A 27,855-nucleotide genomic window follows, 5' to 3' on the forward strand; every position below is an offset into this window, starting at 1 on the left:
ACAAAGGGACAGCAGCATAACAACTCCACTGAGAACAAACACGTGTGGCCTCTGAAGAGTGTCCTTCTCCCTGTTTGCGTAATACCTGCTCCAGCTGCAGCTGAATGACCCGCTGTGTGTTCACGTCCCCCAGAGTGAGGTCTACGTATGGGTAACTCGTTCCAGCAGTGGGCCTCTGGGTGCGGCTGGACTGAACCTCCACCAGGGGGACCACTGCCATGAGCTCCTGCGTCACAGTGCAAACGTTATGAACCTACTTGACTCTGCTTCTGGGCTCATGTTTCAGTCACGATGAGATGAATCATATGAGTGCTCGATGACACTGAATGTGCGTGTGGTGCCTTACATGTGTATTTTTGTGCAGGAAGTGGAGACCGTGTTGACTGACAGCAACAATGCAGGGGGCGTAGAAGGTGGTGGAGCTGCTGCTGTGGATGTAGAAGAACGAGGAGCCGAACATGGGGAATGCACTGACCAGCCCTGCGCGCACAAAGACATGAAATTTAACAAGAGTGAGCACAGATGGTCACGTTTTTTATTCTTTGAGGAGGCAAACAATCTGGCTTTATCAAAGCAGCACCTCACAGATTTTATACGTCACGATCAGTTTAGTCATCATTAGGAGTCCTAGGAGGTTTGCAGGTTTTAAATATAAAACCTGCATTAAAAACTGGGGGCACAGGGTCTAAATGAACACACGGACAAGTTGCATAATGGGAAATGTAAGAGGTTTGACCTACACCAGAGACTAAAAGTCAAGAAATCTTGGCCTCTGTTGTTTCTGGTTTGGCCGTTCTGTGTTTAATCTGCCTCTTAACATGATGGTAGAGCAACAAAGAAACAGTGGATCTCCTCTTTAAGACACAAACACGTTCTGTATTATGATAACATCCTTTCAAAAGTGCAAATTTACACATTTTCAACAGCATTTCTTGTTGTTAATAGACCACATCTAAATGCATGAGGACCATGTAATGTGTTTGAGAGCTCTAGTACAAATAAATCAGTGGACTTTGAGGTGATTTTTTCTCAACTTAATATCACATCTTATATGGGAATGTGGACAAAAGGATGTGCAGCTTGTCTTGCTTTGGAGAGACGGACTTCTGTTGTTAAAGGGAACAACAAGAACTTTGGCGACAACCTCGTCAAGAACAAGAGCAGGAACAGGATTTATGTAAGTTTTAGAAAGTCACACATCAGAAGGATTTAGAAATTACACACCGCTATTTGTTTCTGTCGTCTGTTTTGGGAAAGGATTTTATTAACGTGCACGTTCTTCATCTTAAAACTCACGTTAAAAGACTATTTTACAGAATTATTGGTAAGAAATCTATGTTTTCATGAGCAGTCACCCGGGATGTCATAAGATTTCTCTTAAATATCTTCTATTAAAAAAAAAAAAAATCTAATACTGGCCAAAAACTGTCCAGTTCAGCCAAAATCACAGTTTTTCCCTGTAGTGCCTCCCTGAAGTGTGAATCTGGATCTTACCCAGAAACTGTGCTCTGGCCTGGTGTGGGTTCAGGGTTTGCACTTGCTGCATGTGCTGCGTCACCATGGTAACCCACTGCTGGGGTGGCTGCTTTTTGAACAGAGGTGTGGCGATGTACTCCGATAATTCATGTCTGGAGGAGAGAAGATGAGAAACGGAGATAAACACAAGCCTGCCTCAGTGATTCCTCAGAATGACTCTACCCAGTGAGCTGCTCTGTTCTGCTGTCGGCTCCGTGTGGGTGGAGGAGACGGCGATAACACCAGTGAGAGCCCGACAGGACGGGAGTTTTTACAGTTGAGAAAAATGAAGGGTCACGCACTTTAAACACAGAAACTATTGACAGCACTGCATTCTGGTCTCTTCAGCAAAGAGTGTCCTCCAGTACAGTTGTTGAGCATCAGTAAATAAACTGAAACTCCAGAAGAACATCCACTGTAGCTTCAGTGCTGCTGTGCATAAACTCTACATGTTGTTTGTATTAAATATATATATAAAAATATACACATTAATGATAAAATACACAACATTTAACAAAAGCCCAGACCCATACATCTGATGTGTATCTCTATCAAATGTGCTGAAACAGAGGCCCTGATGTTTCAGGTGTTACAATCAAACTGGCCTGGTGTTAATACAGAAATAGTAAAGGTCAAATGCATCCTGAAATAAGTATGAATATTTACTTAGCAAACAAAGAGTAGCTTTAAATGTTATTACAAGACTCTGGAGACTGAAGGGAGCCAAAAGAAGACAAATGTTAAAAGCACAGAGAAAATAGTGTTGACTGTATTAAAGCGTGACGGGCTTTGCTGTGTGAATGAAAATCTTTGAGGGAACGGATGAAGCTTGATGGGTGGATGTTTGAACATACATGTGTACATACACAAGCGTGTGTGTGCTTCACATACAGCACTGTACAGTATATTTGAAGCAGCCTATTTTTCTTGTTTCATGAAAATGGTCTCTGTGCTTCTTTGTATTAAGGACACTTTTTTTTCTTTACTCATTCACTACATATATCATCATTTGATCACTGAAACTAGAGGCTGTATTGTCAGACACTCCACCTTGTGGCTGATAACACAGAACATCTCGACTCTTTTTACTGATTGTTTTCTCACATGCTGGGGATGAAGATGACGTCTTTGGCTCGGTGCTGCAATGCCGCCAGTTTGGAGATCTGGTGGAACTGCTGATCGCTTACTTTTCCATGTGGGAGAACATTTAGCAGGCCTTTACGGTAGTCTGGCAGGATCTAAATATACACACAAACACAGTTACACGTTCTCATACTGTACGTAGGTCACACATGCTGAGTGTGTGTGGAACATCACCTGTCGTACCTGGTTGTAGTGCATGGCGACACAGAGCTCGTTGTCAAACTTGAGGGGCTGAGTCCAGATGACTCGTCTGAACCAGAAGCTGTAGTTGGTGTCGACTAACTCGGCCTCTGTCGCAACATCCAGGATGTACTCGTGCTTGTTCAGCGGACGCACATTCTGACCTGGATGCACCCAAACACATATACAGAACAATACAAAACTGCAAAACACACACTTGAATACTTAATATTTTCTATTATGAAGGACTCTTCATCCAGGTCTCAGTATCAGTATCTGACCTTCAAAAATCCAATACAAACTAATGACACAAATACCCCGAAACATCATACTAATATTTGCACAGCCACATATATTTAATGCCAACGAAGGAAAAAATGAGTCCTGTGTGAGTACTTCAAGGGACAAAATCAGTGTTGGAGCTTTCATCTTTGGAAACTTCAGAATCAGAATCAGAATCAGAAAAAGCTTTATTGCCAAGTACGCTTTTACACATACGAGGAATTTTTTCTGGTGAAATTGGTGCATGACACATCTACTAAAATAAGAGCATGAAATATAACAGTTTAAATATATATATACACAAGTCTGAAAAAGTCTTCTTGGAGGATGCGGGCATCGATCCCGCTACCTCTCGCATGCTAAGCGAGCGCTCTACCATTTGAGCTAATCCCCCGATAAAGTTGGAAAAGCAATAAGCACCAAAAACAAAAGCTCCCTCTACATCTTATCAGAAAAACTCAAGGCGAACAAGCAAGTTCCTGTCATGTCATGTTATGACTACCTATTTATTAACTTCTGGGATGTAACTGTTTGACAAGTGATACATCATTTTGTTATGTAAACGCATCTATATACGTTGTAGATACACTGTGCAAATGACAGGTTCATGAACATCCCAGTAGATAAAAAAGAGGAAAAATGCATACTGGATCGTTACTAGCAGAGACTCAGTGTTGTCATAGCAGTATCGGAAATGAAAAAGCGATATCGAGCCATCTCTCATTATTTCGCCCTGACAGCCGTATCAGACTCATGAACATGAGTGACTTTCTCCCACAGCTAGAAACCAGAGAGCAGTCTGATATGTGATCTGTGAGTGGATCTGCTCCACTGACAATGACAGGAAGATTGACTTCATGTGCTAAGACATCATTTAATGTGTGTTTGAGTGTGAGAGATAAAGAAGCAGACATCTGTGAGCACACCTCTATTGGTGACTAAAAATATGGCATATTCCTCTATGGCCTCCAGTCTGTGTAAACCCATCTCATAACACAGCTCCTCAATCACCTCCAGGGCGACCTGAAACACACACGCACACACACACACACGCACATAAAAGTATATAGATCACGACTGTCTCCTCATAGACATCAGAGGTGATGAACTGCCAACAGGAGCTGAACACTTACAGAGCACGTTTTGATTTTCACGTGACGTTCAATGCCTCCAGGAAAGAGAAACAGCTGACGTTTTGAACTACGTCCCGCCTGAGGAAGTGCAAACACACACTACAATGAACATGCTGGTCTATGGCTGATTTTTGTAGTGGTGGAGAGTAACTAAGTACAAATATTTAAGTACAGCTCTTATGTCTTATGCTACTTTACATACAAAATACAGTATCAGTTTAGAAAATATGATTCATTGTTAGAGATTTAACTACACAAAAAATATAAAGTAGTTAGAGGATAAGCATGGTGATATCTTTTAGTTTTCTTATTGTAAACAAGTTCTATGAAGAGGGCAAACCAACAAAGTGTTTATCTGTCATTATCATTCCCTCTTTTTCCACCTGTCTGATGCAACCTCAAGACAACTGCTGCTGAAATTTGTCTATACTTTCATTTTTCAGCTGTTTTCTAAAACTGATGTGTCACTTTGTCAAACAGGGGATATTTTATATGATACTGTTTCAGGCTTCAGTGCCCATATTCATTGTAATGAAGCCAGTGCCGCAATGTGCTTAAATACTTTTTCCACCCCTGCAGATAAATAAAATGAGGCACTGACCATTATAGCCTTCAGCTCCATGCTGTTGGGTGAGACAATGCGACCCCCATACTGAAAGGTCTTCTTCAGGTTCTGCTCACACGCCTTAGCGATGCCTGTTTAAAGAAATCATGAAATGCTGGTGGCTTTGGTAAAGCGTACAGCAGATTTACACTTGGTGTGAGTTTGTGTGTGTGTGTGTGTGTGTGTGTGTGTGTGTTTGTGTGTGTGTGTGTGTGTGTGTGTGTGTTTGTGTGTGTGTGTGTGTGTGTTTTTACCCTGATACTGTGCCCCGGCGCTGCGAGAGGCCTGCTGCAGGTATTTCAGCAGGAAGGGCTTGAGGACCTCAGAGCAGCGGTGGAAAGCAGTCAGGATGTACAGCAGCCTCCAGCCTCGCTGGCAACTATCTCTGTACAACACAAGAGTGCACACACCCACATACACACACACACACTCAGGATTACAAGTTCAGGGGAGAAAGAGGAGTGTAGTGTGTGTTGGTTTGTAGTGTGTACGTTTGTTAATGTGGTAAAGCAGACTTACGGTTTGGAGCTGGTGTTAGCAGTAAGCTGTTTTAGGAGTTGGCAGTAAGCCTCATCCCTCATCAAGGTGAACTCTCCTATGAGCTGAGGGGAGGACACACACATACACACACACACACACACACACACACACACACACACACAGAGATTAGTAAACTATCAGACCAAACGGTAGCCGAAGAAAAAAACTGTGTATTTACCTTGAGAAACATGCTGACCACTTCATGTTCTGTCGATCCTCTTGATGGAGAATCACCCATGAAACGCATCACCGCTGTGCAAATTACACAAACACACACACACACACACACACACACACACACACACACAAACACACACACACAGGTCAATTATAATATTATTGACCTGTAGTTGTTGACCAAAATCTGATATTCAAGATTTAAATTCTTGAATATCAGATTTTGCAGAGAAGTCTGGCACTCAGTTAAAATCTGAGACAAGAACGTGTCGTTTCAAAAGAGGATGAATGGGAGCCCAGATGTAATAAGAGTAATGTAATAAGATGATGTAATTAGAGGAGAGATGAGTGAAGGTGAGAACTTACACAGGAAGAGATCAGTTGCCACTCTGTTCATGGCTGGATCCGTAAACTCTATCAGAGATTCAGTCAGAGTAGTCTGCAAAGGCGAAAATCATCCCAGAAAAGTATAAGACAAACAATTCAATACGTTCAAAAGCGAAACAGAAATATGAGAAGATAAGAGTGCGAAGATGTGTTAAGTTATAACTGGAAGAAAGGCACCTTGGAGAACTTGATCATGTCGGCGGGCTCTCTGGAGTCTTTGTTCTTGCTTTTGCTCTTCAGGGAGTCTCTGAGATGAAATATTCAGCTAATTTACTTAAGTAAAAGCAGCAATACCACACTATAAAAATACTCCGTTACAAGTAAAAGTACTGTATTCAATATTGAATTCAATAAAACAACAAAATATATTTGAATATACTCATATTGGAGCAAAAAGTGCAATAGTAAATGCCCACAGTTACTTGGGCATTTACTCAATGGATTTCATGTGGTCTCTGTGTGAGTTTACTGTTTTTCTGTGTGTTTTTGAGGATTTTCTCATTTCTTTGTCTTACCCTTTCCCTTTGCTTCCCTGTCTGAAGAACTTCTTCGCAAACTCCAACATGTCATATTTACTGTCCAGCAGTGCCCTCTCATCCAGATCTCCATCCTGAAAGCCATCAAGGGAAACCCGCTGAAAATCAAAGACGGACGGTGAAAAACAATGTGACACTCTTGTGACACACTTTGACAGACAGAAAAAGGAAATACTGCATGTAGGTGTGCGTGTGTGTGTGTGTGTGTGTGTGTGTGCGTGTGTGTGTGTGTGTGTGTGTGTGTGTGTCTGTGTGTGTGTCTGTGTCTGTGTCTGTGCACCTCAATTGTTTGATCTATCTCATGTGCAGCCATGGTGGATGCCACGGCGACAGCGATGGCTGATGACACAGCAAACTGTCCCGCTCCTCCTCGAGGCTCTGACTTGCGGTCCAGTGGCAGCGACAGGAAGTCAGGAGCAGCGATTGGACGGACGCACTCGGCCGGGAATGCACCGGAGCGGCTGAACACAGCACCAAACTTCCAACCTGACACACATGCACAGGGGGATTACAGCGTCCAGTCATACAAAAGCAAACACACCTGAGTTCTTTGTGCTTTAACCAGGCCTCACCTCTGCTTTAAGTCCTGATCCCTATCTGCCTTTCCTCTAACAGCAGGTCGGCTTTTCATTGAAACAAGTCAGACCTTATCTGCAGGCTTTTCTCTCTCATTTACAAGACGTAACTCTCCCCTGCAGCTATGCTGATAACCTGGCACTTAATACAGCCTCTGGTCTAATTAGAGATACTATGCACATATTTCTGGCCTGCAGGGTTACCCTAACATTAAGCCAAACCACAGAGAGCCTTGTCCTAACCTTCACCCAATCATGTAGAGCTGCAACAGTTGATTAATTAGTGATAAAAATTCTCTGATTTCAGCTTCTTAAATTTCATTTTTTCTTGTTCTTTACTCCTCTAAGTCAGTAAGCAGAATATTATTTAAACAAAACAAGAAATTTGAAGACGTCATCTAGCGCTGTGGGAAAAACATATTCCACTATTTTCTGATATTTTACAGAAAAAAACAGCTAATCGATTAATCGAGAAAATAATGAAATGATGATTTGTAATGTGAAAGGAGTCACTCGAAGTGGTGAACCAACACAGACTTAGCACCAGACTCTACACTTCCTCTCAACTCTATGAAGGTTTTAGCATCTTTTAGCTCATTGTTTTGGTTTTCTGGACGACAACTTTACTGTTTTGGTTCACTTTCCTCACTTTTATCAACTGTTTACCAAGAAGGAGCTCCAATAAACTCAGTGCTCCCTGTGCAGCAAACAACAGACTGATTAAAGTTAGCGATTACCTGGTGAACACAGTGGAACATTGAGTAGATATTTCCCTCAGGAGTTAGTGGAGACCAAATCAGAGCTCGGGGGATTATTACCAGACACATGATTCAAAATGAATGCTAGGGTATTTGCTAACACATTAGCCATATCAACCGTAAAAGGTAATTGCACTACCGGTATGTATTTATATTTTGGATATTAGGACTACTTGCACTTCTGGTTAGATGCTAAACTGCATTTCGTTGTCTATGTGTTGCACTCTGACGATAACAATAAAGTTGAATCTAATCTAATCTAATGTAATCTAATCCAATAAGGTAATTAGTGGTATTTATAGCTGGTTCTGCTGAATCCAAGTAGGGACCAGCCCCCCCCCCCCCCCCCCCCCCCCCAGTAGGTGGTGAGTCCCCACAACATGACATAAGTATTGACACACACAAGTTGTCCTCTGCATCTTGACTTTTTGAGAAATATTTGATTGAATCACATGTGATATCATTAAAGTTCATATGTTAAGTGTTTTTTTTTTTCTTTTTTTACCCAATTACAGAAGATAACAGATCTGAGCAGCGTGTGTGGTGGAGGATGGATTTAAATTGAGAAAACCTTTGACCATGGTGTGTGTGCTATGTGAGGTTCATTCAATGACAGCTGTTCAGATGTCTGAGTTAAAAGAAAAATAGACACGTCACAGTAAATTGCTAAATTGTTTGGAAGCACACAGTGAATGTGTGGAATGACGTGACCTCTCATCTGTGATCGCGTTTCATCTTTTGTGCCTTAAAGAAATGACATGAATCAATATTTTTCAAATTGCATCGCCATCTTCCATCTGAAAAATAATTTTCTGATACAATATTGTGTTTAAAGAGTGCTGTGGGCGCTGTCAACATCACTGTACCTATTTCTCCTTGGCTTAAGATACCATCACACCTCCAGGGTATACAGACACAGTAAGGTTAGTAAACCGCTCAAAGCTTCCAGTTTGAATTGACCTTGTTCATTTTTGGGCTTCGGCCATGACGCTAACATCTGGTTACCACATGCAAAAAGGTGAACTTCATAGATTTAGTTTCAAATTCAAATGACGGGATTCAATCAACACCCACCAAAGTCAGGAGTGTCTCTTTTCAGCTCCTCCAAAAACACCACCTTCTTCCTCACCACACAGCCGTAGTTGTAACCTGGAGGACAAACACACACAAACACACACGTGCGCTTGGATCACAGTTTCACTCATAAGAAAACAGAATTTCTACTAAATGTACCACAGCGTCTCACCCTTCTCCAGCCCGTCCATGACCTGCAGCCTGATGATGTCACCTTTGTGAAAGTTGAGCATCGCGCGGTCGTCCGTCACAAAGTTTCGCTCTGCAATCACATAATCTGAGTCCTGCAAGGAAGAAACAAATAACTTACTTTCACACTGTTACATGTTGTTTGTATGTGTAGTATTTTAGTATCAACTTGACTCATCCGCTACTGCTTCAGTTATTGATTTCCCATAAAACTGACAGAAAATGTTGCTACATTCAGTATGTGCAGATGAAAGGAGTAAGAGAAACAGCCATCTAAGTAAAATAGCACAACATCAGCTACACTACAGAGATGACTACTGTCCCTGTGTGTGTGTGTGTGTGTGTGTGTGTGTGTGTGTGTGTGTGTGTGTCTGCACCTTTTTGATCTCATTGATGAAGGTGTCTATCAGGTGTTTGACTTGCTGTGCCTTGGCTGAGAACAGGATCAGTTTCTCATTGGTGAGATTGAACTCTAGCATGTTCTCAGAGGGGACGGTCACAAACAGGATGTCTGCATAGCTGGAAAAATACACAACACAAGGGAGAATGACTCTGCAAAGTGACAGATACTGTAAACAGTACAAGCTCCCAACTATCATAAAAAAAACTAAGCTACAGAATTAGTAGAAATGCATACAGTAAATACAAAATCTGAGAATACAAGTACAAATAATGTCTACATGCTAAACCTACAACCCCCATTCCACAAAAGTTGGGACACTGTGTAAAACACAAATAAAACATAATGTGATAATTAGTTAATCCTGAAAACAGCACAAAGACAATATATTTAATGTTTGGCCTCATCAGCTTCATTGATTTTTGTAAATATCTGCTAGTTGTGACAGGAGCAGCTAAAGACTGGGAAAGATGTGGAACGCTCCAAAAACACCTGTTTGGATCATTCCACAGGTAAACAGGTTGATTGGTAACAGGTGATAGTGTCATGTATGAAAGGGGCATCCTGGAAAGGCTCAGTGGATCACAAGCGAGGATGGAGAGAGGTTCATCACTTTGTGAACACATGATTGGATGAAGGAGATTACTACATGAGCTCAGGGACACTTTGTAAAACTGTTGTCAGTAAACACAGCTTTTTTTGGCAAAAGATTGCATTCTGTTTTTATTTATGTTTTACACAGCAAACTAACTTTTTTGGGTTGTCCTACATTTCTGATGAAACATATTGTCATGAAAGCAAAGACAGTGCTTTCTATAATTAATGACACTAAATTCATTTTAAGCTCATAATTGGTCTGTAAAGATATCACAGTAATGTGTGGTTTTACCATAACAGCAGTATTGTTGTCCATACTGTGTTCCTATAGGAATGGGGATTTTTTGACTGATGTTTGACTGCCTATGTTTTAATCTACAGAACAAATCGGCTGATATTACAAACAGAAACACACATCCTGAATTGGAGGTTATTAGCCCTAAAAATGTGGTCAGGCTACACAAACAAATCAATCTTCTCCTGAATAATCCAAAAAATGAGGAGAGGAAAGTCAAGACAATCAAGCACAATTTGGTACATCTGTCTGATTTACAACTCACCTGACAGCGACTTTGAATCACAAAATACACAAAATGTGGAACTCCGAACAAAATAAAAGACATCCTAAAAAAGACAGAGCAAACAGCACATACGTGTAGGGCCGCAGGACTCTGAAGTAGTCTGGAGCTGCAGCGCTGCTTTTTACGGTCTTCAACAGCTTAATACCGCTGTGGGACACTGACAACACCTGCACACCTGTTCCTACACTACCCTACACACACATGCACACACACACATAGAGACACAGACGTTTAAGAAACATGAAAATAACAGACAGTAATTAATATCTTCCGAGGATTTACCATCCTCACCGATGCAGGGAACAGACGGGAGAAGTAGATTTCCCAAGTCTCCCTGGCTGCTGTGACGACTGTCTTCTTCACGTGCTCCTCCACAGGATCCATATTCTGTTCAACCCCATGTTTAGCTGTCATTCACACAAACAGGCACAGGAACTCATGAATGTCAAAGAGATGTGTTTGCATTAGAGCATACGGTCTAAAAAAATGTCTGCAGGAAGAACAGACAGACTACCGAAAAGAGCCTTCATTTTCTGCCTTTCATCCCGGGTGATGCGAACACACGCCTCTGACAGAGTGTCGTTCACTATCTGCAGGAGAGAATCGACGAGACGACAGGAGAGAAGGAAAGAGGAGAGGTGCTGTTAGAAATAATTTAGTTTGATCTGTCTATGATTTTTCTGTCGTCAGGAAAAATATGGAGAACAATTGGTGAGAGGTAAAAAAAAGATGAGTGAGTTTCATTTTTATTATTTCTATTAAATTAATCATTTAATTTAAAAAACTGACTGCCTGGATATTAAACACAATGCATTAATCTGCTCATGTTATATCAATCCATCCTTTCATCCTACATTAATTCAACTATCTCTGAAGTCACTGGTTCCCAATCTGTGGGTCTCGACCACCACTAGGTGTTGCCGAAGCGTCACGGGGGCTCGGGAGGCCGTCAAGATTTTACAGGGTGTGAGAAAACCTTTTGAAAAAATTTACAGCAGACCTATATGTCAGCATTTCATTGACTTCTGTGAGGAAAGCTAAATCAAATTGTTATTTTTAAAGTTTTGATTATTACTTAAGACCTGAAGACAAGACAGATTCACAGAGCCGTCACTCTGTGCTCAACAGCCTCGTCCTGCTTTGGAAAAGTTAAAACAGCAAAAACAACCAAAGGAAAAAAGCTAAAAGAACAATGGCCAACCGTCATGGAGGAGGAAACACTGAAGTTGTCAAAAAAGGCACCTCTGATGCCATGTTCACGGGAAATAATCTGATTAAAATTCACCCAAATCGCTGGTATTACACAAACATCCTGTAGTTACTGCATTTGGGTTTGTGTTTGGGGTAATTGTACATCTTGGTTGAGAGCGACTGACTTATACCTGTTTGAAAATGAGGTCCAGCACCAGAGGATTGTTGAAGCTGTCTTTGGGATAAAAAACCTGTAAAAGAAATAAAAATACTCACAATAGAGTAAACGACAAACATTCTTACAGTGTGTTTTTGAGCGTTTGTGTGTGTGCACACCTCCTTCCTGAGGTACAGTCTCCAGGGAACATTGGTGTAGGTGTAGTGCTCTTCATTCGTGCTCTGATGAAGCTGCGTCTGGATGGTCTCCGTCTCCACAGGAAGCTCTCGAGAAACTGCACCAGACAGGTCACATGACATTTTGGTTTCACCTTTTTTTGATGTCCTTATTTCGTCAAAACTGCGTTCACTGAGCATGTTAATGAGCGATTGCTGCCTTGCTCCTTCACAGCTTTGCTCCACTGTTACTCCCAAGAAAGGAAGCGCATTATAGTCGTCTAATGTTGTTGTAATCTTGTTTACAGAAATGCTTTGAGGTCAAGTACCCAAAAGATGACAGGACAGATGTGCTTTCACAATCTGTATAACACTGGGTCATACGGCGCCTTCTGTGGGAGCGAACATGTCCCTGTTTAACCTTGTCCAGAACATGCTAATTGTTGGTAAAGAGGCTTGATATTTTTGTCAGTGGTGATTTCATCTGAGTGAGTAAATGAACTGAACTGTCACTCTAGTCAGTTCTTCCTCTCTGCTTGAGGGAAAGCTACTCAGTCAGTGGAGTTTTTGGTTAAAATAAAAACCTGCAGTGTTGGCTCTCCTCAGTAAATGGTTGGCAAACCCTGAGCTAGCGGATGCTCAGCCGTAGGTGCGCTGGATCTGCAATACGGAAGCAGTCAGAGATACACAGATTTGGTAGACTGTCAAAGTTTTCATAATAATGATTTGGCAGACAGGCTATTTTTGAGATTTGTGAGATTAATGTAACTAAAATCCAGTGAGTGCACACGATTCCACTGGTGACTGTGGTGGACAGCAGCATCGCCCTTTCACAAGGCGACAGAAGCACTTCCACTTTCCATTAATGGCATATTAAAATAATTTAGTCTATGCAGAACAAATAGACAGCACACTGCATAAACATCTGAGTTAGATGATCACTGGATTAATTCTGATATATTAACAGAATCCTCTCGTTGCTCAGAGCCTGTTTCTTATCTCTAATCTGCATTGGTTGCTATTTGTTTTATAGCGATGCTTGATGGTGAATTCATTAAATAGAATGTCAGCAGTGAAACTGATGTTGTCTTTCACTCAGTAGGCTATCAGTTGTTATTTATTCAGAAAATAATCATTTTCGAGTAGCATAGGGAGAAAGCAGACATGGGTGGATAAAACAGTGCAATTGAGCTTTACGGGTGAAACACAGGTCTCCCTCTATGTACACACTTACTGCTTCATTCAGCAATGGACTTCTCCTGAGTTACTGCCCCAATGATTCTGTATGAGGTGAAGATTATGTTCATAGCTGCTTTAAGAATAATCATGTTGTATTGGGTCCCTGTGCTATTGTGCAAATCACATGCAGCATCCTTCATATCAAAGCAAGGTGTCTGGTTGGCTGTTTGTCCATTAGCAAGCTAACAACAGGTCCAGGTAACAGTAGAAGGTTAGGCAGCTAGAAAGGATGATATTTTGAAATGGTCTTGTCGATATCTTCATGAAGCCAAAAAACACAATGGACAAAACACTGGCAATTTTCACTTAACTCTGCAAAGTGACTTTTGTCTGTATTAGAACATGTTGATGAGTGTATAGAGTGGGTGTGAGTACCTGGAGGAGGTAAGGGGGGAGGACGATCAGGTGCTCTCATCTTCGTGCTCTTGGTGGGTTTAAATCCTGCCTCTTTCATTGCAGACGTCGATGGTGAGGGGGCAACAGGACGTTTGGGCTACACAGACACAACAGTCCTCCACATGACTATCATCTAACATGCATGTCCGTATGTACTGCTTGCATTATGTGACTGTGTATCTTAGCATTTTGCAGGCTTGTGTGTGTGTGTGTGTGTGTGTGTACCTGTGGAGCAGGAGGATTGTCCATCTGGGGTTTGAGGATCTGTAAAGCTTCATCACGAGGGGTTTGCTTCTTCTTAAACTTCCCCTCCGGTCTCCTAAAAACATCCACACAGTTTGCAGGATTTTTCAAGGACATATGTAGTGAAGCACATAATCTGCAGGTTTGTGGCGCGACGTCTCAGTCTGTATCTGTTGATGGTTTGTTGCAGCCCAGGCTTTACAGCATGCACACTTAATTCTGAAGATAGCATCGAGTGCTGTGCTTATTTACGAGCAAAAATCCATCAATTTAAAACTATGATTTCTGTGCTCAATCCTCAGCCCTTATCAGCCAGTCTGTGTGTCTGTGTGTGTGAGACTCACCTCTTGCCAGGTGGCAGCACGTCTGGTGGTGGAGGCGGGGAGTTGTATCTTTTGATGATTTCTTTGAAAATATAAACCATGTAAGAATTATGTAGATCGCACATTGCATTTTCTTTCAGTGTTTCAAATCCGAATGCCGACTAATGTGTCAGCTAGAAATCAAGAAATAAATAACTTAATCGACGACATGATCGATCATCATTCAGTTGTGTATAAACCTGTTCAGTGAATCATAACATCAACATTTTTCAGCTTTTGATTTCAGAAACCTTGGACATCTTGACTGGGGACGATGTGATCTGAAGACCGAGATGAGTACTTCACCACCTCTCCAGCAGGGGGCGGAAGAGGCGTCGCCACTGGAGCTAAAACACACAACAAAACATAAAAATACAGCCATAAGGAATTATGCTCTCTTGTGTAAAGCTCTCTTAAATAAGAGTTTCTTTCTGTTTCTTGCTTGCTCAGTCCCTCTCTCTCTCTTACCAAACTTCCTGACTGGTGTGTCCTTGTTTACAGGGACGCCTGGAGCCTTCCTCCGGGGGAAGCTGTCCTTACCTGACTGAACCTGAAAAAGCCACACAGAGAGGACAGAGAGTTTGCACTACTGGCTTTGCAGACATTTTGTCTCTTGTGATTTGGTTGTATTCAGGACAAAGTCGGGGCAAAGGAAAGGGAAGAAAAAGGACATTGTACTGTATTTTGTGAATGCAGCACATTTCTTTTGTTACAGATTGTAGACAGTGTATTGTTACAGTGTTTTGTATGTTCCTGTGAGATTCAGGAGACAAATTCATTTCATGTTGCACTGAACTGCATTGCAACGTTTTGTCAAAACTGGAAAATCTTCAAGTGGTTCAAATAAAAAATGCTTTAAATTAAGTGTGCCTGCGTCACCGAATCAAAAAATCTTGATTGTGCATCTAAACTACAACATCACACCATGAATCATATGACTGAAAATCATGAAATTAAAAAGGGCAATTACATCACCAGACCAGATGACATCTATCACTGCAGACTGCAGACACTGACGAACCAACTCAACAAAGGAAAAGCTGAACCACACTCAGCAGTGGCTGCCACATCTGCGTCACCCCACAGTCCTGTTTTACGTCTGTCTGAGACTTTTTCTCATCCCACTGGCTGATTTGGAGCTTTTAACTTTGAAACCATTAATTGATGTCTGTGTCACTGGTGCTGAATGTGGTTTTGTTGTCTGACTGTGTTTGCTTTTCTTCATCTTTTCTCAGGTCTCTCTTGATCTTGATCTCAGTGAGACTGCCTGATTAAATAAAGGTTAAACATACACTTGCTTTCCTCAGAGTGATAGACTTTCGTGCGTTTCTTATCCTGGCTCAACCAGCTTTTGGTCATCACTCACTCTTTCCATAAAAGGAAATGGAAAGAATTTTGGAGGAGGAGGAGGAAGCGGAGAAAGGAGTTTACAACAACTAGAACATCTTTCATGAATTAAAAAGTACTAAATCATTATCTAACATGTCATTTTGGACTGTTACCTCACACGTCTCTGAGTTACTGACCTGTTCAACGGTGCCAGCTTTAGGCTGCCTAGGCTCAGTTTGGATGGAGCTCGGCTGAGGGTTGGGGTCAGGGCGGGGGGCCCGAGGCTGAGCTGCAGGCTCAGAGGGAGGCTGGGCCTGAGGGTGTGATGGAGTTTGTTCATGTTGAGCAGTAGGAGGGTAGGGGCTGGGTGGGATGTTTGCTGTAGCGTAGGGAGTGGGACTGAAGTTAGCATAGGGGCTAGGCGGGATGTTAGCGTATGGACTAGGGGGTATGACAGCATAAGGGCTAGCAGGGGCGAACGGGCTGGGAGGGTGGTGGAGCAGAGGGCTCATGGGAGGGCTTGTGATCGGGGAGGTGGGGGGACTTGTCACTGGGCTGCTGACCATGGCCATGGCCTGCATGGTCATCTGCTGGGCCTGAGAATACAAAAGATGATGTATTAATTCCCAAACAAGAGCGCAGTAATCAGTAAACAGATGTAAATCCAGACTTTACCATGATGATGGCCTGCTGGTTCACAATAGTCTGCTGCTGCTGGGCCAAAGCAGTCTGCTGGGCAGCTGGAGGAGAGATGAGGAGTAACACAGTAAACAGGATGGAGGGATCCAAATTATGTTTGAGGATTTTTTTTTCCCTCATGTTTCTCTTCACACTTGATACAAACCAGGTGTTACAGGTGCCACCGCAGCAACGGGAGGCGACATCACGCCTCCCACAGGAAGAACCCTCACAGCTGTGGACACAAACACACATCAAAATTCTGTCAGATTTGAAGTATGTTTGTTTTATTTATGTTTGTGCTAATGATGTATGGAGTTATTCAGGTTCTGGCAGTGTGTGAGTGTCTATGACTCTGTCTGAATGAGTCCATATCGACTACATAGCACTGGAATTAAGTGGAAAATGTATGGTATGTAGAAGACCCTCAAAGATTCACAGAGTGGAACAAAAAAGTAGTCCCTAGCAGGTACAGTACTGTCTGCAAACAATCCCACAGCATAGAGTGTTGGATTTTGTTGATGGAAATATCAAAGGAGTGCAACACCTGACAGCTATAAAACAAAATGATGTGATTTACTATATTCACTAAGCAGTAAACTATCGAGTGTTGATTAAACAGTAAATAGCAAAAAAGTGAACAAGGGAGGGATTTTTGACTGACCTCCAGGTGGAAGTGGGGGGCCGGTTGACTGACCCTCCCGTTTCCCCCCTCCTCCAACTCCCCCAGCCCCCTTCATCCTGCTGGACAGCCCTGCAGCTGATTCTATTTCCTGTGAGGACAGACAGACGGACTTTAGAAGAGAATATCACTTTGAACATCAACGCATATGAAAACACAAAGGCAGTTAAAGTGATTCTCAACCAAAAATCTATCTTTAGAGTATCAAATACTCACTACATGCAGGCTTGAAAGGAGATTATGATATCAATCTGATATATCAGTATCTGGCTGATCTGTCAGCTTTAGCTCATATGAGCGGTACAGCGATTCCAAAGACATGTGAAACGTGATGGTATTAGATACTTTTTAACATATAAAAGATATCCTACTCAGTACATATCCTGGCCATGTTTCAGATATTATATATCTTTACCTGAAATTTGAAATTCTGAAATATTAAAATCAGTAGCCTCAGATAAACAGTATCAGTTGCTGGCAAATGTCTGACCATATTTGCGTCCGTTTACCATCTTTTTATGGTAAATGAAAAAGGGGGTTTTGTAGGAAAAACATGCATCTTTCGTAAACTTAGCTAGCAAAAAGGGATTATTTTGGTATCAGTATTAAAACTGAGGTATCATATCAAAAGTGGTTTGAGAGGCTTCTATGGATATTTTGGTACATTTTAACATGATTCTTTTTTTTTTTTTGTGCATTGACTCTGGTTCACCATTGTAATCCATTGTAACTGATTGGAATCCAAGATGACTCCAACTGCTGCAAGAGCTGCCTTTTAAGTGAGCAGGTGAGGTATTTCATCCTAAAAGATAGATTTTTGGTGGAGTATTTCTTAAATCGCTGCATTTGTGAGTATGAGGTGTGCTAGAGGGACATACAGAGAGATGAAAAACATCCAGATATTTGAGGAATCAGGGCAAAGTTTGGCTGTTGGATCAGAAGAATCCCCCTATAATGTGTGCAGCCGTTCCATCAGAAATCAGCCACTGACCCATAAATCCGCAGGAGTGTGTGTGTTTGTGGGCCATGTCTCATTAAATAGTAAGTCCTTCATTTGCCAGAGTGTCAGTTCCTCGTAAGCAGATCCCCGCGTTGCCTGGGTGGGAAATCACCGTGGCGATCTAGTGGCTGTGACAGTTACGGTAACTGGGTAACGTAATAGGTTGCTGGGCGGGAGAGGTCTGTAGAACACATCTGATACATGCTAATTCCTGTCAGCCGCATCCGATAGCACGGCTAACATTCACCACATCGCCGTCCCAGCTGAAGACTGATAGATCCAACATGGCCAGCATTCGGTGCACCATTGCACTGACTAATACGTACAGATTTAACCGAATCAATCGCCATCAGCTTTACTACAACTGTAATTTATAACAGTGGTGAAGTATAGCGTTTGTGGTGGAGGTGTTGCATCATAAATTAGCTGACATAGCAGCAGAGGGCAGAGATCGAAGTACAACTTCCATGGCAAAAAAGTTGGGATGCTGAGTCCCACTTTTTTTGGAATTGGGGTTGTAGTATTAGCAAGTGAAGCAGAGCTCACAACAAACACCGCATCTCTGCCTTGTGCTCCATATACAGTGAGGAACCTCCTGTACTAAAGAGAAACTGTCGCATAGTTTATATTTGTATTTACATGTGGGACTAGCAAACCAGGCATATACTGCATATTCTATTGCAGAAATGTATACCGAGTGTTAGGATTACAGATAAAGCGACTCCAGAAAAAAGAGCTTTACAGTTACCAGCAGTAAATGGTTGACAGAGGAGTCCCTTCTCAGGTGGTCAAGTGTGTCAGTGTGAGTGAATTATGTAACTTACTCCAGTTCCGTCAGACAGTACAGGGTCAAACAGGCTGTCGAGATAACGATCCATCCCTCTCTGAGGCTCCAAGTCTGTGAGAGGACAGCGCTTCATTGTCTACTGTGATCCAAATCATTATGTGCGAGCGTTCGTATGTGTGCTTAAATGTGTACCTTGTCCATCAGAGCCAGGTATGGCTGAAGATATGACATCATTAGTCATGTCAAACCCGCCACCCAAAAGGCTTCTGTAAGACAGTAAGAAAAGACCAATCACTTACATTTAGCAGTGGTGGAGAAAATATTCAAAGCCTTTACTTAAGTAAAAGGACATAAGAAAATCATATCATAAGCATATCAGCAAAATATAATCAAAGTATCCAAAGTAAAAGCACTTGGCCCCCCTGACATGATCGCGTATTACAGTATTAAATTGTTAATATTAATGCACTAATGCCTCAGTAATATTTAAAATTTTGTAGCTGGTGGAAGTGGAGCTATTTTTAACTGCTTAATACAGTTAGATGGTATAGCACCCCCACTTGAACCTAGACAGACAGTCTCATCTTTCCGATTGCCGGATGGGTTCATGAAATATCAGAGACATAAGTGTGTGTGTGTGTGTGTGTGTGTGTGTCTCACATGCTGGCATTGGGCCGCACTCTGGTTGGTTCCTGTGCAGAGATGATGAAGTAGCTGGTGTGTTTGGGGAAGTCAGCAGGAAGCTCCAAGTCCGACATCAGATCCAGAACGTAGTCTGAGCCCTCCAGCTCCACCCACTGAGCCGGCTCCTTCAGCAGCACCGACCAGCCTCGACGGCCCTCCAACACACCCCTACACACATGCACAAACACACAAACCAGGGTTACTCCTTATTCTTGTCATTGTCTGTAGTTCCCCTTTTGAAAATTTCCTTGTAATCCCAACCATATATTTTAGAGTTTATGCTTCACAGTGAGATGATACCTGTGTTGTAAGATATCTTTGGCCATTTCTTCTCCTGTCGTCCAGGAGTGCAGAGGACACAGGAAGGACACACCTGAAGAGAAAAGACATACTGTAGACATGAAAATAGCTCACATACAGTATTTACTCACCAAAAACTAAGTGGTAAATGATGGCTGTGTTTTCTATAATGTGCTGAAAGTCATTTCGATGAGGTTATGAAATAGTTCCTAATGCGTATCACTAAAACAAAGGTGCTAGCAACCCGACTGTCTGTCTATGAAGATTTACGCAGACACCAGCACCAACAGACAGACACAAGCACAACCAGTGAACCGGAGAGAGTATCAGGTGTTGTGTCTAATCCTCAGTAGACTTGCCAAAAGGCCAGAGGACAGATTAGCTGGATGAGAGGAGGAAATGAGAGAGAGACAGATAACTCTTTGGTGCTGAAAAGTGCACACATTGTCTGGACTAAGGTAAAAAAAAAACAAAAACAAAATGAGAATTACCACCTCCTTTTTGTACTCCAGACTCATATAATATATACTGAAGACAGTTTCAAGGTGGACACCAAAGATTAGTGTCACCAAGTCAGTATCTGATAAATGAAATGATATTGATGATATTGATAACCTCGCCTTCTGTTCCTCAGTTAGGGCATTGAAAAATAGCCAGAAACTGTCTTTGCAAAACATTATGATGTCACAGTGTAGTTGTCATCACCTCATCATTTTATCCTAATAGACATATGTGTGAAATTCTGTTTGAATTATTGTATGAGTTCTTGAGTTATGGCCAAAAACGTTGCCGTCGTGGAGGCATAAGAACAGTGGGTGTGTTCTCACCATCGAAGCAGTGTATGTGCAGAACAGTGTGAGCTCTCTTGCGATTGGCAGTCCACTCTAGTAGACAGGGTGGGTACGTTCGGACATACTCTGGCCCGACATTCAACCTCTGCAGAGCTTGAAGCAGACGGTGCTGACACACACAGTCATAGCCCTCTGGGCCATAGTCAGACACAAACCTGCAACCAAAGCACAAAGAGTGAGCAAAACAGCTACCAAAATCATGCACACCGATCACATGCATGCACAGAGAAGGAGGGAATAAATATGCTGTATAATTAAATTAAGAGATCCTGTCATTAGTCTTTATTGATTACCCATTTCCATCAACAGTACTTTTCACTTTTTCTTACTTCAGCAAATTCTTGGCCAGCCTTTGAGAGGGCAGGAAGGTAGAAAGGCAGGAGGAAAGCAGGAGCCAACCACGCTCTGAATTCAAAATGTTGGGATTTCTCCACACCTAATGGAGGGGAAGAGAAGATGGAAGAGATTATGTGCAATAATAGAGATCGATTCTGTCTTATTTAGGCTTTTATTTCTGTCCCACCGGCTAGAAAAAGGAGCTCACCTGATTGGCTACCTGAGCCAGTATCTCGTCTCGCAGGCTGGGATTGGCAAGTCCCCTCTGGATGATGTAGTTTCCAAACAGATTCTCCTGAGCACCGTTCAAGTTAGGATCACCCATAAATCTTAGTATCTATTAAAAGCAAAGATATTTACAACACATACTGTAATCTCACAAGCCTTCCTATAGCTGGAGTTTCCCAGCAGCATGTAAATGCAACATGTACCAGAATGAATATGTTCACGGCTCCTTGTTTTAGCTCCTCATCCATTCGAATCAGAGAATTCTCCAACGGTGCTGTCAGCATCCCAAACAACGGCTCCTACAACACACACACACACACACACACACACACACACACACACACACACACACACACACACACACACACACACACACATGGTCGTGTTTCCATCATTTTTGGGAATATTCCATAGACATTAATTTCCTTGAGTCCTGCCCGAACCCTAACCACTACTTGCCCAAGGGTAACTCTAAGCCTAACCTAAGCCTAACCTAAACCTTACCTTACCCAAACAGTAAGCCCAGTCTTCACCCTAAAATTTAATGATTTACATTCTGGGGACTCACATTTTGTTCCCATAAGAAAGGCGACTCCCTACAAAGTGACTTTGTAAACAGATTTATGTCCCCACAACTGATTATTCACAGTGCCTGTTCATGTATTTGGAGCACTGCAACAACACTGTCCTGGATGCAATGAAGTTCACCAAGGATGTTTTTTTTCATGTGTCACCTGTAAACACTGTGTGTGTATGTGTGTGTGTGTGTGTTCACCCTAAGCATGGCCTGGACATAGTGTGTCATGAGGTAGTTGTTGATATCCAGGGGCAGGGTCAGCTGGGGGTCAACCTGAACCTTTGGAGCCTGGACCACAGCCAAGCAGTCAGAATGCAGCTCTTCACCACCTGTACACACACACACACACACACACACACACACACACACACACACACACACAAACATACAGCACAGCAGGCCACGTGTCATCACAGACATATGACAGTAATTATTGTTGAACCAACCTGCAAACAAGGTGGAACACATCCCATGATGGAAACATATTTATAGCACTGACTGACTGCAGATCAGTGTGTTGTACTTTATACGTCTGTGTGTGTGTGTGTGTGTGTGTGTGTGTGTGTGTGTGTGAGTGTGTGAGTGTGTGCGTGTGTCTGTGAGCACGCACCTGAAGCCGCCTGTAGCAAGGCTGCCAGCTCAGCAGGGATAGGCAGTGTTGTCACATTCACCACTTCTCTATTGATGCGATCCTACACACATTTCAAACACAGGCAAACACACATAGACACTTACATTATACACTAATGCTACATTTTCATCTCTTTCTCAAAATGAGTCTCTCCTGCCTCTCAGACACTTTGACTTTATTCCATCCATCCCTCACCTCCTCTGCCTTCCTTGCAGGCTCCACCACTGTCTGACAGAAAGACAACAGTATCACACTTCACACATTTGTTCATATTTTATTCATTTTTCCAACACAACTACTGCAGACGTCCCCCGAAGTTTCCCCCGTTTACACAGACACAAACACAGCGTGCATACCCTCATGTAGCGCTGGCGGTTGATGATGAGCAGTGTGGCGGAGCGGAACCTGATGAGGTACTTTCTCCTCAGAGCGAACTTTTTTCTGTTCAGGAAAAGCGTTCACCGTGGAAGATGGATTGTTAACGAAGATACAGTTAGAGAGCAGAGAAAAAGTAAGAAACATTCCTCATGAGAGATGCAGACACTTAAATGTCAATCCCTGCAACTAGAACAGGCAGCACAATTGGTGTAGCAAGATGTGTGTTAATCACACTTGTAGAGTTAGTTATAGTTTCAGTGCATGATGGGTCATTTCCCTAAATTCATCAAAGTGTGACCAACGATCTGTGAAATATCATTACAGATTCAAAATGTTTGACCTTGAGTTTATTGTGTCCTCATTAAACCAGTAAGTGAATTTTAACACTTTCAAATAAAATGCAAATTGGCATCACGTCTCCAGGTTCTGCGAGGCTGGCAGTGAGTGAGAAATCTTTCACCTTTGATGGATGAGCACGGCCTGAATCCTCTGGCCTTGTCTCCTCACATCAAGGACAAAAGGAGCAGACTGTCTGTGATAAGCTTTGACCCATTTGACTCCTAAATTGCCAAGATGAGGACTGAAATTTCAGACTCAAGACAGTTTCCTGCCCATTAAAGACAGTTAAAGCTCTAAAGAGTGAAAAAAATGTCTTTTTCCTACATTTTGTGACTATTTTTGCGAAAAACAGACATCAGTTCCAGTTTTTCAGTGTGCAGTGATTATCAAATTGAACAACCTGATAAGAAAAACCCTTCAGCTGAGCTGTTCACCACTCTGTATGTTGTGTAGAGGCACCCCATTATCTTATTTGGCTCTAGTCAAACAAGTCATGAGCTATTAAATTCAAGAGCCAAAAATTGAATCCAAGTCTTTGACCTCAGCTGAACATTACCTGGCCAGGTAGCCTCTGCAGCGAGCCTCAAACAGGATCACACGCCGCCTGAACTTTGTAAAGTTCTTTCGGACAAAACACACGCGGGTGTATCTCTGCAGTGTCATGGCAGCGAGGTTCAGCACACGGTCACGCTTCCCCTCCAACACCTGATACAGCTCTTCTTTCAGGAAAATCTGACACACACACAGAAACACATACATCTACGTTAAAACATACTTTTTTCTTTTGTGCGATTCATTTGACTTGACTTTGACCACGTGTGTGTTGCTGAGAGAGCCCACCTTACTGACTCCCAGCTGATACGAGCCACTCTTGACCGGACCGAGCTTGTGCAGCATGCTGACACAGTTCTCTCCGTCTGCAGGTGGAAGATCCCTCAGGCACAGCAGGGCTTTATACCTGCGCACACATACATTACATGCCCACACAAACTTAAAATGACAATCCAACATGAGTTCTGAAGTAAAAAAGGATCAGTGAAACCCAAAGCTGCAACATGTGTCTTAACTCTGTGTGAATGAAAGTCTGAGTCTTGGCTGTGAATCTGAGAGACCTTGTGCAAAGCTAATTGGAGTATTCAGTTTTGGTACTTAAGTATTTTCTTGTATTTAGTGGTTTTCGTGTGAATCTAATTGACTGAATGACTCTGAAACTGTTTTTCCTGTAATACTCTAAGTCAGACTACTTTGGCAGCCAGTGGTCAGAGGTGCTGTGAGATCAATTGGCTTCAGCTGCTCTCCAACTGCAGGAGCTGGCAAGTGCCAGATGTCTATTTCAGCACGAAGAAATTGGTGTGTGAATTGTACTCTCGCCAGAAAAGCCAATAATTCCGGAAATTCTGACAAGCTGAATGCGGTGATGACGGGTGGATTAGATACTCTGTATTATATTATAGCTCACATGGTTCAAATAGAGCTTACATTTCTCTTCAAATTTGCTTCATGTGAAGATTGCTAAGCGACCAACCTCGATAGGAAGCTGTGAAAGTGCAGTCTGATTGGATAACCCTCCTTCCTGATATGGATGGTCTCCATGATTCCAGAGTAATGTAGCTGAGTGTTGACCAGCTCCATGTCAAACACTCCTGGCTCCTTCACATACAAACAAATGAAAAAGCATAATACACATGATCAGTATATTACATATCAATCAAACAAAAAACAAAACAAAACAAAACAAAAAAACACTGCAAGCCTTCACACGTCACCCAACTTGCAAATATACCTTATGATGGTTTGGCTTGATGCATCGCACAAAATAAGGATTACACCTGTCACAGATAGATGAGAACGAATGGATGGATAAATGTATGAATTGATGAAGGCTGAGTACATTAATCCTGTTCAAGGAAGCCAACTTTCCAACTGAAAGGAAACTAAGGAGAACCAACTTTCTAAGTAGAAATCTGTAGAGCATGGCATAGTTTCACAGTTGAAGCTACACATTAACGGTTTTACACTGAAAGATCTCCAGAGGCCTCAGTCTTCATCTGTAAGAGACATGACTGAGCTAAAAATTAAGCAAATGAAATTCATCTCCCCAAGATAAATGGCTCCTCCGAACACTGACATTTTGAGGCTTATAGGGTTGTTAGAACTGATCCCTAATCACTTTAGACTAATGGTACACCAAGACAAAACCAATGGTTCAGAACTAAATGTCTATTTAGGCACAAGGCCATAATACAGTATGTGTCATTCTCTCTTTTCACTCATCGCTCAGTCCTCACATCATAGTCGCTCTCTATATCTTGCTGCATCTCACATTAAATTTCGGACACCTACACAGCAAATTACAGTGTGACTCATCATTATTATGCGTCAACGCTGACAGATTCAATGTCACATAAGTTTTATTTAGATGTCTGTCTTGTCAGGAGCAAAGCATACAGTTAGTGGGATAAGGGCACCACATAATGCATAAAATGTACACCCAAATGAGTTTCATAATACTTCATACAATTCAGTGGAAAATACAACACAACTTTGCCATTTGCCACTGATGTTATAAAGCTGTGTCAGAGGGCTCTGTGTTTTCTAAAGGTTAAATGAGTACTGTTTTACTCAGACCTTTCCATCTTCTCCAGCAGCTCCTGCAGGCTGCTCTGGAACTTTGCACTGACTGTGTTGGCCTGATAACGACGAGCCACGCTGCTGCGGCGCCCATTAGACCGCTGCTGAGATGCAGACTCTGAGTGCTTTAAGAAGAGACTGGAAACCATCTGTATACACACACACACAGAAAACACAGAGGACAAAGAGTGAAGCCAAAGCATGAAAAGACAACCCTGATATCTTCCAGGCTCAAAAGAATAATTACTAAATGGGTACTTGTATATTTCTCAACAGAAAACACAACTGTATTGTGCCACAACATCAGAAAACAAGATGATGACTAACAATCATGATATTTAAATGTAAGTGAAGATCATTGCTTATGCATATCTCACTCTGTTCTTGCTCTGGATGAAGAGGTCTAAAACATCCTGGCGGACCATGTCGAAGTTCTTATCCAAGAATTTGTGCACCTGCACCACAAATTATCAGAAAAGAGTTTGAACAAAATTAGATTCAACAAGATATCAGATTCAACATTGGACTAATGCAAGTACAACAGCTCTGAGTGCACTGATCCAAGGTGGAAAGTGTAAGAGCATTAATAAACTGAAGAGGGAATTTGATCTTTGCAACAAAGATTTATTTCAGGGGATGTTACATAGAAAAAAAACCAAAGTCTACCCAGAGAGAATCAGTCAGAATGAAATGTAGAAACATTAGATGTGGATTGGCTTTGGGAGATTAGATTCAATGTTCGTAACACAACACATGTTTACAAATGCTAGAAAAAGGAAGAACATTGTGTGATTACTGAATCACAGTGTGTGAGATTTCTAATCATTTTCACATCTTCTGGTCATGTGAGAAGAATAACGTGTTTTGGGAGAATATATTTCTAAACTTGCTACAGATGAAAAGAAATGTTTTATATACAGTGTAGCTTCTGGACAAGAAAGAAAGAACGAAAGAAGGAAACAAACTAAAACAGAAAGGAAGCAACAACAAACAAAAAAGAAAAGAAGAAACAGCAAACAAACAAAGAAGGAAGAAAGAGAGAAGGAAAGCAAAAGAAACCGACACACAAACAAATCAAAGAATGAAACAAACAAAAACAGACAGGAAGAAAACCAAATAAAAAAGAAAGGGGAAACTACAAACAAACAAAAACAAGAGAAAGAATAAAAAAAGAAAGAAATGTACCTGGTAAGTGACCTTCCCAGCGTAGTGTTTCAAGGTGAACTCGGGCAGGGGCATCTTTGGCCTGGCATACAACGGGTTGTTTCCATGGTGATAGTGGCACTTCTGAAGGAAGGTGTGGTCTGTTGCCTAGCAATGATTGGAGACGGTTAATGGATGGCGAGCCATGGAAACTAAATCTCTACAGCACAAACACATGTTGCCTCAGTCAGCTCCTCGTGTAACACCGTGTTCATACTTCACTTCGTCGGCCTCTGACGTTACGAGCCCGGGGAATAATGATAACAGCAGGTAGGCAATTAAGTGAGCATGTGGGAGAATTTTGTATTGATCAGACCTGGCAATAACACACTTCAGTATCCTGGTTCATGAAAAATCCAATAAGTGAGATGGTTTTTCTGTAACTACATTTCAAAGCTGAGTGACGAAATATTTGAATTCTCCGTTAATGTCAGCTTTTGCTTTTTTTCACCGTACACACAATAACGTCAGTCCGTCTCTCTCGATTGGATCTTTGTGCAGGTTGTCGATGGAGTGATGAACTAACACTGTTCCTTTAAAGCAGTCTGTATTCTGCAGTCTGTATCTGTGTTTATCATTAAGTATGAGTTAGTTCCCATAACTTTGGAAATAAAGAGTTTGGTTCAACAGGTGTGGACGTACCTGAGGGAAACCACACTGGTCGTCCAGGATGCGCAGTATCCCATGAGGCTTAGCGGCGATGAGATCAAGGCAGGCCTGGTTGTGGCTGAAGGGCTGCTGCTGCCACTGGATCTGCTCCCGCATGTACTCCTCCTACACACACAG

At 42.1% G+C, this 27,855-nt stretch overlaps 1 protein-coding gene and 1 non-coding gene across 2 annotated transcripts in view; both read right to left on the reverse strand.

Annotated features, from left to right (window-relative positions):
* LOC143319419 (unconventional myosin-XV-like) overlaps window positions 1-27,855 on the reverse strand; it is a 40,060-nt gene that overhangs the window by 586 nt on the left and 11,619 nt on the right. The window contains exons 21-72 of the mRNA XM_076728391.1: window positions 27,712-27,843; window positions 27,052-27,177; window positions 26,244-26,321; window positions 25,864-26,015; window positions 25,019-25,064; window positions 24,761-24,885; window positions 24,076-24,193; window positions 23,792-23,967; window positions 22,875-22,959; window positions 22,714-22,746; window positions 22,498-22,579; window positions 22,086-22,216; window positions 21,514-21,609; window positions 21,291-21,419; window positions 21,076-21,182; window positions 20,723-20,901; window positions 19,896-19,968; window positions 19,572-19,763; window positions 19,104-19,177; window positions 18,949-19,022; window positions 17,107-17,215; window positions 16,609-16,677; window positions 16,440-16,504; window positions 15,962-16,360; window positions 14,904-14,985; window positions 14,687-14,782; window positions 14,418-14,478; window positions 14,056-14,149; window positions 13,810-13,927; window positions 12,199-12,314; window positions 12,054-12,113; window positions 11,186-11,261; window positions 10,963-11,078; window positions 10,744-10,862; window positions 9,471-9,612; window positions 9,077-9,188; window positions 8,905-8,979; window positions 6,778-6,983; window positions 6,477-6,595; window positions 6,139-6,208; window positions 5,941-6,013; window positions 5,576-5,649; window positions 5,377-5,459; window positions 5,112-5,242; window positions 4,855-4,949; window positions 4,254-4,331; window positions 4,047-4,143; window positions 2,842-3,002; window positions 2,620-2,753; window positions 1,495-1,628; window positions 347-480; window positions 86-226 (exon numbers count right to left, since the gene is read on the reverse strand). Coding sequence (XP_076584506.1) covers window positions 86-226; window positions 347-480; window positions 1,495-1,628; window positions 2,620-2,753; window positions 2,842-3,002; window positions 4,047-4,143; window positions 4,254-4,331; window positions 4,855-4,949; window positions 5,112-5,242; window positions 5,377-5,459; window positions 5,576-5,649; window positions 5,941-6,013; window positions 6,139-6,208; window positions 6,477-6,595; window positions 6,778-6,983; window positions 8,905-8,979; window positions 9,077-9,188; window positions 9,471-9,612; window positions 10,744-10,862; window positions 10,963-11,078; window positions 11,186-11,261; window positions 12,054-12,113; window positions 12,199-12,314; window positions 13,810-13,927; window positions 14,056-14,149; window positions 14,418-14,478; window positions 14,687-14,782; window positions 14,904-14,985; window positions 15,962-16,360; window positions 16,440-16,504; window positions 16,609-16,677; window positions 17,107-17,215; window positions 18,949-19,022; window positions 19,104-19,177; window positions 19,572-19,763; window positions 19,896-19,968; window positions 20,723-20,901; window positions 21,076-21,182; window positions 21,291-21,419; window positions 21,514-21,609; window positions 22,086-22,216; window positions 22,498-22,579; window positions 22,714-22,746; window positions 22,875-22,959; window positions 23,792-23,967; window positions 24,076-24,193; window positions 24,761-24,885; window positions 25,019-25,064; window positions 25,864-26,015; window positions 26,244-26,321; window positions 27,052-27,177; window positions 27,712-27,843 — 5,847 coding nt within the window. The remainder of the gene's footprint in view (window positions 1-85; window positions 227-346; window positions 481-1,494; window positions 1,629-2,619; window positions 2,754-2,841; window positions 3,003-4,046; window positions 4,144-4,253; window positions 4,332-4,854; window positions 4,950-5,111; window positions 5,243-5,376; window positions 5,460-5,575; window positions 5,650-5,940; window positions 6,014-6,138; window positions 6,209-6,476; window positions 6,596-6,777; window positions 6,984-8,904; window positions 8,980-9,076; window positions 9,189-9,470; window positions 9,613-10,743; window positions 10,863-10,962; window positions 11,079-11,185; window positions 11,262-12,053; window positions 12,114-12,198; window positions 12,315-13,809; window positions 13,928-14,055; window positions 14,150-14,417; window positions 14,479-14,686; window positions 14,783-14,903; window positions 14,986-15,961; window positions 16,361-16,439; window positions 16,505-16,608; window positions 16,678-17,106; window positions 17,216-18,948; window positions 19,023-19,103; window positions 19,178-19,571; window positions 19,764-19,895; window positions 19,969-20,722; window positions 20,902-21,075; window positions 21,183-21,290; window positions 21,420-21,513; window positions 21,610-22,085; window positions 22,217-22,497; window positions 22,580-22,713; window positions 22,747-22,874; window positions 22,960-23,791; window positions 23,968-24,075; window positions 24,194-24,760; window positions 24,886-25,018; window positions 25,065-25,863; window positions 26,016-26,243; window positions 26,322-27,051; window positions 27,178-27,711; window positions 27,844-27,855) is intronic.
* On the reverse strand, window positions 3,442-3,514 carry trnaa-agc (transfer RNA alanine (anticodon AGC)). The gene has a single exon. It is a non-coding gene; the product is annotated as a tRNA-Ala (tRNA).

The sequence above is a fragment of the Chaetodon auriga genome, chromosome 4 (assembly GCF_051107435.1).
Source record: "Chaetodon auriga isolate fChaAug3 chromosome 4, fChaAug3.hap1, whole genome shotgun sequence".
Lineage (NCBI taxonomy): Eukaryota > Metazoa > Chordata > Actinopteri > Chaetodontiformes > Chaetodontidae > Chaetodon > Chaetodon auriga.